Source organism: Neomonachus schauinslandi, chromosome 5, assembly GCF_002201575.2.
Source record: "Neomonachus schauinslandi chromosome 5, ASM220157v2, whole genome shotgun sequence".
NCBI classification, from domain to species: Eukaryota; Metazoa; Chordata; class Mammalia; order Carnivora; family Phocidae; genus Neomonachus; species Neomonachus schauinslandi.
In genome coordinates this window covers 84,117,340-84,131,297 of record NC_058407.1, presented here as the reverse complement: position 1 = coordinate 84,131,297, position 13,958 = coordinate 84,117,340, and the positions used below count along the sequence as shown (strand labels likewise).

General features: G+C 40.0%; 1 protein-coding gene across 1 annotated transcript in view; it reads right to left on the bottom strand.

Annotated features, from left to right (window-relative positions):
- RECQL (RecQ like helicase) overlaps positions 1 to 13,958 on the bottom strand; it is a 53,027-nt gene that overhangs the window by 26,520 nt on the left and 12,549 nt on the right. Inside the window, exons 3-5 of the mRNA XM_021690510.2 lie at positions 4,841 to 5,038; positions 3,569 to 3,748; positions 1,328 to 1,434 (exon numbers count right to left, since the gene is read on the bottom strand). Of these exons, the coding sequence (XP_021546185.1) occupies positions 1,328 to 1,434; positions 3,569 to 3,748; positions 4,841 to 5,038 (485 nt within the window). The remainder of the gene's footprint in view (positions 1 to 1,327; positions 1,435 to 3,568; positions 3,749 to 4,840; positions 5,039 to 13,958) is intronic.

The following is a 13,958-nucleotide window of genomic DNA, read 5'->3' as shown; positions in this document are numbered from 1 at the left end:
AATTTATAAAGAACTTACCAAGCTCAATACCCAAAAATCTGGTTAAGAAATGGGCAGTAGACATGAACAGACATTTTTTCAAAGAAGACATCCAGATGGCTAACGGACACATGGAAAGATGCTCAACATCACTCAACATCAGGGAAATACAAATCAAAACCATGATGAGATACCACTTCACACCTGTCAGAACGGCTAAAATTAATAACATAAAAAACAACAGGTGTTGGTGAGGATGTGGAGAAAGGGGAGTCCTCTTGCACTGTTGGTGGGAATGTAAACTGATGCAGCCACTCTGGAAAACAGCATGCGGTTTCTTCAAAAAGTTAAAAACAGAACTACCCTACAATCCAGCAATTGCGCTACTAGGTACTTACCCAAAGGATAATACAGATTTGAAGGGGTACATGCACCCTGATGTTTATAGCAGCATTATCAACAATAGCCAAACTATGGAAAGAGACCAAATATCCATCGACTGATGAATGGATTAAGAAGATGTGGGATGTGAGTGTATGTATGTGTGTGTGTATACATATATTTATAATGGAATATTACTCAGCCATCAAAAAGAATGAAATCTTGCCATTTGCAAGGTTGTGGATAGAGCTAGAGTGTGCTACGCTAAGTGAAATAAGTCAATCAGAGAAAGACAAATACCATATGATTCCACTCATATGTGGAATCTAAGAAACAAAACGGGTGACTGGGTGGCTCAGTTGGTTTAGCATCCGACCCTTGGTTTCCACTCAGTTCATGGTCTCTGGGTTGTGGGATCGAGCTCCGCATCAAGCTCTGTGCTCAGCAGGGAGTCTGTTTGGGCATTCTCTCTCTCCCTCCCTCTGCCCCTCCCCCTGCTTGCATTCACTAAAACAAATAAATAAATCTTTAAAAAAAAAAAAAAAAAAAAAAGAACAAACTGAGGGTTGACAAACTGAGGGTTGATGGAGGGAGGTGGGTGGGGGATGCGCTAGATGGGTGATGGCGATTAAGGAGAGCATTTGTTATGATGAAGACTGGGTGTTGTATATAAGTGATGAACCACTGAATTCTACTCCTGAAACCAATATTGCACTGTATGTTAACTAACTAGAATTTAAATAAAAATCTGAAAATTAAAAAAAAATACACACACACACCATTCTTAGCTCACACACCATATAAAAATAGGCAGTGGGCTAACACTGGCCCATCAACAGTAGTTTGCAACTCCACATATGGTTATCACTTTATAATTTTATAACCAACTCAGCTGTAACCAAGGCTCCTACTTCAGTGAAGAGTTTAAATTAAGAAAAAAAAAAAAAAAAGAGCTGCAGAAGCATACCTTAGAACTAGAAGCATTTAACATGGTAGCTGAAATTCCTAATTGTTTTAAAACCATTAACTGGTCTTCCATAAGAGAGATCAATGGGCAAATCACAAGGGTAAAACCTAAAAGAGAAAAAGTGTCTACTTTAAATTTTACACTACCTCTAGAATAAGTTTCATCCACTCACCTGAGGGCATCACAACATCAATATACTACCTATTTTTCATTCTAATTAATAGAAGAGATAGATATAAATGACCATTAGCCAAATAAGCAAATATAAGATTAGACAGAAATCTCTTCCCTCATTCAATACTATAAAAATAAAAATAGATACCATTCTGAATTTTTACTTATTTTAACAATCAGTATTGGTCATATTAGCAAAATATTATAAATCTAGTCAAATACTGTCCAGGAAAAAGTTATTCCAAAGCTTTCCAAAGAAAACACAGCAACCTGTATAATTACAAATAACAGTGACATGAGTATTCTTCTACTTACTGTACCAGGTTAATACATGCCAAGTAGAAATCAGTGAACAGTTTACTGACTGAATGAAATGCTGATAGTATATCCCCTTTCTCTTATTACTGAAATTGTGCACAGCTGTAAGTTATTCTACATTATTAGAATCACTAACTTATGTCCTATAGTTTGTTCCTTAAAATAACCTCAGACAGAGAGCAGACCAATTAAAAAATATACTCAGATTCAGACTTTAGCAGGGATTTGCCATCTCAAATAATGTCTCCGCTGTGTTTTCACGTTCTCCTTCATCAGTGGTATGTTCTCATTATATTTAAACATGGGCAAGTCTCCCTTATCTTTAAAACACCCTGGACAGCTAATTTAGGGCCCCCTCTCTTTTTCCTGCATAACAATTCTTTCCAAAGAATGTCCCATTCACTAGTTCTACTTCCTCAACTCCTCCTCTCTCTCTCCATTCCCACAGTTCTTTCTCCAAATGTACCGTATTTCAGTGAACAACTTCACCATTTGTCCCAGCCTAGAATTTGGACATCATTCTAGACTATCCCTTCTCTTACCACCCCCGCCACCCTGCTGATCCAATGAAAACAAGTCCTACTGAATCTACCTCCTAATTATTTCTAGAATTCTTCTATCTTCTAAAGCACAATTCTGACTAGTCTCTTATCTATACAAAACCCTTCACTGGTTTCCCACTAATCTAAGGAAGTTTTTATTATCAAGATTCTTTCCACAAGTCTTGCCCCTCACTGCCTGCCACACTGAAATTCTTCCACATTACTGAATACTCCCAACCATGCACGTTCTTACTTTTGAGCTCAGAAATAGTGCTCCCCTGCATGAACACTTTTCCTTACTCCCCTGTCCTATCTTTGCCTACTTATTCTTCAGCTTTTAGCTTAAATGTCATGTTGGCAGGACAGCTTTCTCTAACAGCCCCTAGGCCAGATCTTTGCACTAACTTAATTCCCTATTAAAATCTTTATCACAAAACCTTTATTGCAATTGCTTACAATTACCTATATTCTCTAAATGGGGGTCAATAAACTAAGGACTAGCTGCTTGTTTGGGTAATTCAAATTTTAATGGAACACAGGTACATCCATTAGTTTACATGTTGTCTATGGCTGCTTTCATGCTACAGTGGCAGAGTTCAGAAGCTGCCACAGAGACCATATGGACCACAACTATCCCATTTACTGACTGCCTCCCTAAGGGAAAGTCTGCTGACCCCTGCTCTATACCCTTGCTAGTTCCCAAACAGCAGCACGGGTATCACCTGGGAGCCTGTTAGACATGCAAGATTTTGGGTCCCACACAAACTCAGAATCTGCATGTTAATCACATCACCAGTGATTCTTACACATGTTACAGTTTGAGAAAGCCCTACTTTACACCGTGAGCTCTGTGAAAACTAGAACTTTGCCCGTTTTTCTCACTACTGTTATCTCCCGTGCTTAACACCATAGCTGACACTCAATAAAGATCTGGGAGTAGAATCCAGGCCCATGGATTCGTTTTCTGGTACTTTTTCTCCTACAACATGTTTTTTTATTATGTTTTAAGAACAAGATAAAAGAACTAATTCCACTCAAAGTCTTTAACATACCCTCTTTAAATGAACCCTTTAAAATGTCTATTAACATAAAGATAAAATAAAACTGCACTTGATTTTTACATAGGTATAATTAGAAATGATTTTTTTAAGGAATTAAAAGAGAAATGGCATTTCTTCAACTTAAATGAATCTTTATTAATACATACCATCTGAACATAATGCTGGTAACTGGTAGCATAAGCTCTTTCCACCTCCCGTAGGCATAACAAGAAATACCTCCTTTCCAGACATTGTTACATTAATAGTTTCAAGTTGAAGCAGTCTGAACGTCTGCAGTTTAAAGACATTTTGCAGAACATCTTTAACTTTACCAGACCAGGGAAAATCTAGACAGAGAAAAATAAGTTTAATACATTAGAACTATTTAGGATTATAAATGAGATACAAACATGAATGGCTGCTTTTAGACTAGAGAAAAACAAGTAAGAATTTATATGACTTTAAATACTATTAACAATTTAACTTTTATACTAACAATTTTGGGATTAGTTTAGCTCATGAAGCTAAGCAAAAACACATTTAATGTTATATGATAAGAAACAGTACATCAGGGGTGCCTGGGTGGCTCAGTCGTTAAGCGTCTGCCTTCGGCTCAGGTCATGATCCCAGGGTCCTGGGATCAAGCCCCAAATCAGGCTCTCTGCTCGGCAGGAAGCCTGCTTCTCCCTCTCCCACTCCCCCTCCCACTCCACCTGCTTGTGTTCCCTCTCTCACTGTGTCTCTGTCAAAAAAAATAAATTAAAAAAAAAAAAAAAAAAGAAACAGTACATCAGAAAAAATGAAAACATTTGCCAGTTGAAAATTAACCTACACATAAGAGGAAGGTACTTGACAGGTATTCAAAAAACAGTCTGAATGTTGATCAGGGAATTCAGAAGATCAAATAATCTCAAATATCATCAAGTTAACAATTATGTGGAATTTTTTTATATAAATATCTTGTTTAGAAGTGAATCCCTGGAAAGCAAGGCCCATAAAAGCATTGCAATTTGAGAGTCATAGTATTCCATTATAATGTGATAGCCGATGATAAACATGATGCTTGGCAAGATCTTGAATCAAGAAAGGTGGGCAGGAAAATGAACTAGACTTTGGCAAGAAGTTTGAATCTACCTTTTTTTCTTAATGGTTTAATTTTTTTCTAGTTAAAATTTAGAAAATTTAGTTAAAAATCTTTTTCCAAGCATTGATTGATGCTGCTAGAACCAGATTTGGAAAAAAAATAATGAGTCTGAATAATAAAGCTTGATTCAAAAAGAACATGGGTAAGAATGGTTTGCATACTGGTTTCCCATGCCGCTTAAAGAGTGGCCAGTTTCCCTCTAAGCCAGTGGAAAGCACTGGTCCAGGAACAATGATTTAACTCCTACATGAAGAAACAAGCAGAAACAAAACTAGCAAAGAAAAACAGAGTAAACCTTCTTTATTCCAAGCAGCAGGTGAAGAATCCCATTCACTGCTTTCCCCAGCACCAGAAGCCTCTAAATTCTGCTTTATTTGGTTTGTTAGGATGTTCTTTTTCTGAATAAGCTCTTGTTGCCTTTCCAGAAGTTCCTGAATTTGAATGTCTACTGCATGTAGTTCATTGGTTACAGAATCCAATTCTTCAGTTAGACCTACAAGGAAGGAAAAAAAAGATACAATGACTAAATAGTTTTAGGTTTCCCTACTGATTTTTGGATATTGCTCACCATTAAAATTACAGACAAACTTATAGTAGTAGAGCAGGGTGGTTAAGGGCATATGTGTTGAAGTCACACGACCTGAGTTAAATCTTAGGTCCTCTTCTTAGCTCAGGCTAAGTACTTAAGCGAGCCTCAATTTCCCCATCTGGAAAATTTCCCCATCTGGGTAATATCTAGCTTTCATAGTATTGTTTTAAAGAATTAAGTGAGATAACATATGGAAAGTTCTTAACATAGTACCTGGCACACAGTTATGCATTTAATAAATGATCATTATTACTTTTATTGTATTGTGGGACAGTGGTCCAACAATCTCCTAAGTCATTTAAGTAAAGTGACCAGACTTTGAAACAAAAGGAAGGCATTTTAAAGTAATCCCCTAACTACTTAGATATTATTTCACAAAAACACTCATATTTGGGTTCATATAGTTGGCATGATAAGGAGTCGGTGATTATAAACAAGCTGATGTAACAACTAAAAGAGAAATCAAGTGTGCTACTGGAAATGACATTATAATTCCATCATAAATAATTTATAAAGCAGCCTTAAGTATGATTCTAAGCAATCTGAGTATTAAAGTCAAAGTGAGATTACTTTTGACACCACAACAATAGAAACTAAAAATTTTTTAAAGATGTCCTTGGTGCTTTCTAAAACATCAGCCTGCATTAATCCAGCTTGAAGGCCTGAAATTTTCATAAAATGAAACCTCAAGGTTATGACTTAAAATAGGATGTTATGGTGGCTTTGTATTGTACCAACTACCAGCATTCACTTCCTTCCAGGATTCTGGGTTAGGACTGGCCACAAGTGAACTCTGCTTCAGACTTGGAAGGCAGAAATGAAACAGCAGCAGCTTTACGTTCAGATGGCTGGTGTAATGTCAGGTGCTGTTGGGGCTCATTTACCTTCTTGGCATCGGGCAGAAGCCAGTTCCTCCAGCTCCTGCTGAATCTCTTTGGGGCAGCAGCTTGGCCCACAGCTTCCTCAGCTTTCCTGAATTGTTGGCCACATTCTGTAATTTTCTATGGCAAGCGCACCAGCCCTTCTGCAGGGCACCAGCATCCTGGCAGTCAGAGCCTTGGAGGCAATGACACACCGACATGAGTGCAAGCGAGAGACAGACAGGTTCTACTTTGTCCTCATTGGTTTCAGCTCTTCTTTACCCTCCCACACTCACACTCCATCTTCCTGTCCCTACTGCTGGCACTGCTGACTTCAGGACCAGTAATGGACTGCTTAACCACGTCCTGTGATCACGTAGGAGCTAATTCCTATAATCTATCCCTTATATCACTCATAATAATTCAGCTTCTCTGAACCCTAACCAACACCAAATGTTGTTCCAGAGGAAAAGAAAGTTAAAAGTAGGTTCTCTAAATTGCTTCTATGCCACCTAGAATAGTCTCTGATTTAAAGATTTAAAGGCATTAATGACCCTTGCCTGCAGTGGTAAAAGGGACAGTGGTATTCCATGGCACGCAGTAGACAAAGTTATGTAAATTATAATCTAGACACTAATAATTAAGTATCTAGAGAGGAAAAGGCTCTGGGTGACCAAGTGTTTGCTGTCACAGAACATTTTTTTTGTGAGAATAATGGGGTTGATTGCTCCTAAATATGCTGAAGAAGCTGAAGAAATGCAGGATCTGCATAAAGGGACCTCAAAGTCTCTATGACTGTCCTAAAAGAACCCCTTATCTCCTGTAGCTACCGGGCCAAGATCACTGAATACCAACATTCTGCAAGTGGCTGAATTACAATGCAAACTGAACTCCCAGCCTTGCACAGACTCTTATGTTAAAGTTAAGGGCACTGATTAGGAAGAAGTGAGACTGCAATTAGGAAGGGAACATCTGGGCAGATTCCAATGAAGCAGGCAGGGGACCTTAAACCACTAAATTCTGCCATTCTCTATTGCCCTTCCTCCTTTCTCAGTCTCCTCTTGTCTGAATGCCTGTGATGGTCTTTCCTGAGAGAGTTGCCTTGTAAGGAAGGGATTGCTAAGCCCCACTAAAAATCTGCCTGCCACCTCTCAGTGCTTCAAGAATAGGAAGCCCTAGGGGCGCCTGGGTGGCTCAGTTGTTAAGCGTCTGCCTTCGGCTCAGGTCACGATCCCAGGGTCCTGGGATCGAGCCCCGCATCGGGCTCCCTGCTCAGCGGGAAGCCTGGTTCTCCCTCTCCCACTCCCCCTGCTTGTGTTCCCTCTCTAGCTGTCTCTCTCTCTCTCTGTCAAATAAATAAATAAAATCCATAAAAAAAAGAGAAAAGAATAGGAAGCCCTAGAGAATGATGTACAAAAGTGTGACGCATAAAAAGACATGAAACACACCAAGAGCTGCACTTGCCAGTATATATAAGCATCCCTCATTTTATTGTGCTTCGCTTTACTGCATTTTGCAGATATTGAGCTTTTTAAGAAATTGAAAGTTTGTGGCAACTTGTGTTGAGCTGGTCTTGGGCGCCATTTTTCTAATAGTGTTTGCTCACTTCATGTCTCTATGTCACATTTTGGTAGTGTTTGCAATATTTGAAACATTTTCATTATTATTACAATTGTTATGATAATCTGTGATCAGTACTCTTTGATACTGCTATTGTAATTGCTTTGGGGAACCACAAACTACACCCAGATAGGACAGCAAACTTAATAAAAGGGGTACATGTTCTGATTGCTCCACCAACCAGCCATTCCCCAGTCTCTCCCATGGGCCTCCCTATTCCCTTGGGCACATCCCAACTGAAATCAGGCCAGCTAAGTTACCCTACAATGGCCTCTAACTGTTCAAATGGAGGAAAGAGTTGCCCATCTCTCACTTTAAATAAAAAACTAGAAGTGATTAAGCTTAGTGAGGAAGCCATGTCAAAAGCCAAGACAGGCTGAAAGCTAGGCTTCTTGAGCCAGTTAGCTGAGTTGTGAATGCAAGGGCAAAGTTCTGGAAGGAAATTAAAAATGCGACTCCAGTGAACACATGAAAGGTAAGAAAGCAAAACAGCCTTAATGCTGATATGGAGAGAGGTTTAGTAGTCTGGATAGAAGACCAAACCAGCCACAACATTCCCCTAAGCCAAAGCCTACTCCTGAGCAAGGCCCTAATTCTCTTCAATTCTATGAAGGCTCAGAAAGGTGAGGAAGGTGCAGAAGAAAAGTATGAAGCTAGGAGAGGTTGGTTCATGAGGTTTAATCTCTATAACATAAAAGTGTAAGGTAGAGAAGCAAGTGTTGATGTATAAGATGCACTGAGTTATCCAAAAGATTTAGCTAAAATAGTTAATGAAGGTAGCTATAATAAACAACAGATTTTCATTGTAGACAAAATAGCTTTCTATTGGAAGAAGATGCCATGTAGGACTTTCATAGCTAGAGAGGAGAAGTCAAAGCCTGGCTTCAAAGCTTCAAAGAACAGGCTGACTCTCTTGGTAGGATCTAAAGCAGATGGTGACTTTAAGTTGAAGCAAATGCTCATTTATAATTCCAAAAATTGTAGGGGAAAGAATTATGCTAACTCTACTCTGCCTGTGTTCTATAAGCCTGGATGATAGCACATCTGTTTATAACATGGGTTACTGAGTAACCCCACTGCTGAGCCCTAGCGCTCAGGAAAAAAAGCTTTCTTTCACTCACAATGCACCTGGTCACCCAAGAGCTCTGGTGATGTCCAGAGAGATTCATCTTGTTTTCATGCCTGATAATACAACATCCACCTGCAACCCATGGATCAATAAGTAATTTTTTACTTTCAAGACTTATTATTAACAAAATCGATTTCATAAGGCTATAGCTGCCTCAGATAGTGCTTGCTCTGATGGATCTGGGCAAAATCAACTGAAAACCTCTGGAAAGGATTCATCACTCTAGATGCCATTCAGAAAATTCATGATTCATGGGAAGAGGTTAAAATATCAACATTAACAGGAGTTTGGAAGAAGTTGATTCCAATCCTCATGGATGACAGAGGGTTCAAGATTTCAGTGGAGAAAGTCACTGGTAGAAACAGCAAGAGAACTGGAATTAGAAGTGGAGCCTGATGATGTGACTGAATTGCTGCAATCTCATGACAAAACTTTAAATGAGTAAAGAAAGTGGTTTCTTGAAATGGAATCTAGTCCCTGTGAAGATAGTTGAAAGGACAACAAAGGATTTAGAATATTACATAAACTCAGATGATAAAGCAGCAGCAACAGGTTTTGAGAGGACTGACTCCAATTTTGATAGAAGTTCTACTGTGGGTAAAATGCTATCACATGTACAGAGAAATCATTAGAGGATTACCAAGATGGATGTGATTGAGCAAGAGGAGAAATGAGCAGCATCCAAAGACGAATAACAAGAATATGTGCCCTCTTTGGGGAAAGGATCAGTTGTGTTTTGTTGGGCAGCCAGAGAGATTTGGAGGGCAGAAGTGAAACAGTGGGTTTATTTTCTAAATTTAAAAAGGTTAGTGTAAGGTCAGGCCTGGTGACCTCACTGGCATAGGGCAGCACTGGGCCCACAACTCTGGCTGCTGCCAGATATCCTTGGGGAAAGAGCAGAGTCTGCAGCTGCTCCAGACCCTGTGGGTTCTCCTTCAGCTTCTCTACGTCCTCAGCCAAGCAGTATGAAACTCCATGGGCAGGTACACTGGCTTTTTGGCAGGTCTCTTGCATCGTTCAAATTGGAGACTTTGAGGCAATGAGACTAATGCAGGTTCTGTTAAGAAACAGGATTCATCTTCACAGGCTGCAGTTTGTTTTTGCATTCCCCACTGTGTATCTGCCTTCTCTTCCTGACTGCTGGCTCTGCTGACTTCAGGCCCAGTGCCAGACACACAGGCAAACAAACGCAAGGGAAGAGCTTGACCACCTCACATAATCACATAAGGTTAAATCCCTCTAGTAAATCCCTTACATCACTCAGAGTGCCTCTGCTTCTCTGATCAAGCCCTACCTGACAGAGAGCTTCTGATTCAAGATGGCACCACAGGAAGAGCCTGAACTTCATCTGCCCTGGGACACAGGAAAAAAAAGCCACAGTTTGAGAGGGAAACTAGAATATAAAAGAACCAGCCTTAGGACACTACCAAATGGTGGGGCAGCTCCGATCTGAGGGGCTGGCAAGTGCCATGGTTTACGTTCCCAGTAAACCGTGATAGTACAGACAGGAGCAGGTTTCAGATGCCGTTGCTGGCCTGCTGCCTCAGTGAGCCCCGGGCCACACCAGCCCTGGATCCCCTGGGACCAGAAAAAAGAGCCGCAGTTTAAAGAACAACTAGAATATAAAAAATCCAGCCCTAGAATTCCACTAAATGGCAGAGAAGCTGCTGGAAATCTCTCTGGATTGGAGGGGCTGGTGAGTGCCAGAGTTTACATTCCCCTCCACCTTCATTATGTGAATGGGAGCACAGTCCAGGCACCCCAGCTGGCCTATTGCCTCAGTGAGCCCTGGGCCCCTAGCCCACATCATCCCAAGCCAACCTACCAAGGCAGCCACAGGGCGATGCATGCTAGGACACTTCTGATCAGCACTCACTACAGCTACAGCCATCTTGGCGAAGTGATACAGGCACAAAGCACCCTGGAACAATCCAGACCTGCACCATATCGGCTCCAGATAACTTGCGAGGATACCATGGTGCACAGCACTCCAGGACCTCCTGGCTCATGCTCTCTTCCACTCCAGCCACCCTACAAGAGCGCCACTTGCACAGAGTGCCACAGGAACCCCTGGCTTGCATTCACCTTGGCTACTACTGCCCTGCCAGGGACCCTCCCCCACACACACTCTGCCTCTGTTCCAGCAGCCCTGCCAAGATGTCACAAGTGTAGGTGCCTCAGCACAACCAGCTCATGTCCACTTCAGTCCAGCCAGGCACACTCATGCTAAATATCCCAATGCAGCCTGGATTGTACCCACTTCAGCTTCAGCTCTCTTGCCAGGGCACCATCTATACGGAGAGGACTGAGACTGTCCCAGCCAATGCCCACATTAGCTCTGGCCATCCAAAGGCAGCACCAGCACAGGCTGCCCCAGAACCCCTGGCCCACACCAAAGCTCCAGCCAGCCAGTGAAAGTCACCAGGCACACAGTCTGCACAGAGGACAACCATACTTAGGAGAAGTAGCTGTTCTACCTCATTCACAGAAACAAACACAGAAAGTCAAAAATATGAGACAGAGGCATATGCTCCAAACAGAAGAAGACAAAACCTCGGAAAAAGGACTAAATGAAATGGATATAGTAAATCTACCTAATGAAGAGTTCAAAGTAATGATCATAAAGATGCTCACTGGAATGGAAAGAAGAGTGGATGAACTCAGTGAGAACCTCAACAAAGAGATACAAAATACAAAAAGAAACGAATTAGAGGTGAAGAATAGAATAACTGAAATTAAAAAAATATAGTAGAGGGAATAAAGAGATCACAGGATAAGATTAAGGGACCTCTGCAATAAACTCAAGCATAATAACATTTGCATTTATAGGGGGTCTCAAAAGCAGAGAAGAAAGGGGCAGAAAATTTATTAAAAGAAACAATAGCTGAAAACTTCCCTAACCTGGGGAAGGAAACAGACATCCAAGTTCAAGAAGCATACAGAGTCCTTAACAAGATGAACCCAAGGGGGGCCACATCAAGACATATAAAAATTAAAATGGCAAACATTAAAGATAAAGAGAGAGTTTTAAAAGGAGCAAGAGAAGCAAAAAGTTACATAGAAGGGAAACCCCATAAGGCTATCAGCTGATTTTTCAGCAGAAACTTTGCAAGCCAAAAGGGAGTGGCCTGATACATTCAAGGTGCTGAAAGGAAAAAATCCTGCAACGAAGAATAGTCTACCCAGCAAGGTCATCATTCAGAAATGAAGAAGAAATAGAGTTTGTGGACAAACAAAGGTAAAAAAGTTCATCACTACTAAACTGGCCTTATAAGAAATGTTAAACAGAATTCTTTAAGTGGGAAAGAACAAGCCATAATTACAAGTAAAAAAATTATGAAGGGAAAAAATTCTTATGAGTAAAATCGAACATACAGTAAGATAGTAGAGAAATCACTTATAAAGCTACTATGGTTAAAAGACAAAAGTAGTGAAATCAATTTAATCTAAAAAATTAGTTAAGGGAAACTCACAAAATAAAGAGATGTAAAATATAACAACACACACATAAAATGTGAGGAAGGGCAGTAAAATTGAAGTTCTTTTAGAATGTGTTCAAACTTAAGTGACCATCAACTTAATAAAAATTGCTATACACATAAGATGTTATATATGAACCTCTGGGTGACCACAAAACAAAAACTTCTAATAGATACGTAAATAATAATAATAATAAAAGAGAGCCAAGCATAACACTAAAGAAAGTCATCAATCACAGGAAAGAGAGCAAGAGATTAAGGAACAAAGAACTATAACAACCAGAAAACAAGTAACAAAATGGCAATAAGTACATCTCTATTAATAATTACTTTAAATGTGACTGGTCTAATTGTGCTCAAATCAAAAGACATAGGGTGACCGAATGTATACCAAAAAAAAAAAAAGACCCTTCTATATGCTGCCTATGACTCACTTCAGACCTAAAAAGACTTAATGACCGTGAGTAAAGACATGGAACAAGATATTCCATGCAAACAGAAACAAACTGGAATAGCAATAATTATATCAAACAAAACAGACTTTAAAACAAAGAGTATATTAAAAAACAAAGAACGAGGACACCTGGGTTGCTCAGTTGGTTAAGTAGCTGGCTCTTGATTTCGGCTCAGGTCATGATTTCATGGTCCTGGGATTGATCCATGTCGACTCTGTGCTCAGCGGAAGTCTGCTTGGGGATTCTCTCTCTCTCTCTGTCCCTCCCCCTGTTCGCACATGCATAGGTATGCACAGGTGTGCACTCTCTGTCTCGCTCTCAAATAAATAAATAAATCTTAAAAACAAATACAAAGAATGGAATTACATGATGATGAAGAGATCAATCCAACAAGAGTATATAGCAATTGTGGGGCACCTGGGTGGCTCAGTCGTTAAGTGTCTGCCTTCGGCTCAGGTCGTGCTCCCAGGTCCTGGGATCAAGCCCCGCATTGGGCTCCCTGCTCCACGGGAAGCCTGCTTCTCCCTGTCCCACTTCCCCTGCTTGTGTTCCCTCTCTCGCTGTGTCTCTCTCTGTCAAATAAATAAATAAAAATCTTAAAAAAAAAAAAAAGAGTATATAGCAATTGTAAATAACTATGCACCCAACATTGGAGCACCTAAACACATAAAGCAAATATTAAGAGACACAAAGAAAGAAACTGATGGTAATGCAATAATAACAGGGGACTGGAACACCCCACTGACATCAACAGATAGAGCATCGAGACAAAAAAAAATCAATAAGGGTACAGTATCTTTGAATTACACATTAGAATGATGGAACTAGCATACATATAGAACATTCCATCCCAAAACAGCAGAATACACATTCTTTTCAAGTGCACATGGAACATTTTTCAGGATAAATCAACACGTTAGGCCACAAAAAAGCTACAATAAATTTAAGAAGATTAAAATCTTATCAAGCATCTTTTCCGACTATAACAGCATGAACCCAGAGATCAATTACAAGAAAAAAGAGGGTGGGGGAATAGGGAAAAAACCCACAAACACATGGAGCCTTAACAACATGCTACTAAACAACTAACAGTTCAACAAGGAAACAAAAGAGGAAACCAAAAACTACACTGAGACAATCAAAAATAAAAACACAATGGTCCAAAATCTTTGGGACACAACAAAAGCAGTTCTAAGAGGGAAATTTATAGTGCTAGAAGCCTGCCTCAAAAGCCAAGATAAATCTCAATCTAACCTTAATCTAAAGGAACTAGAAAAAGAA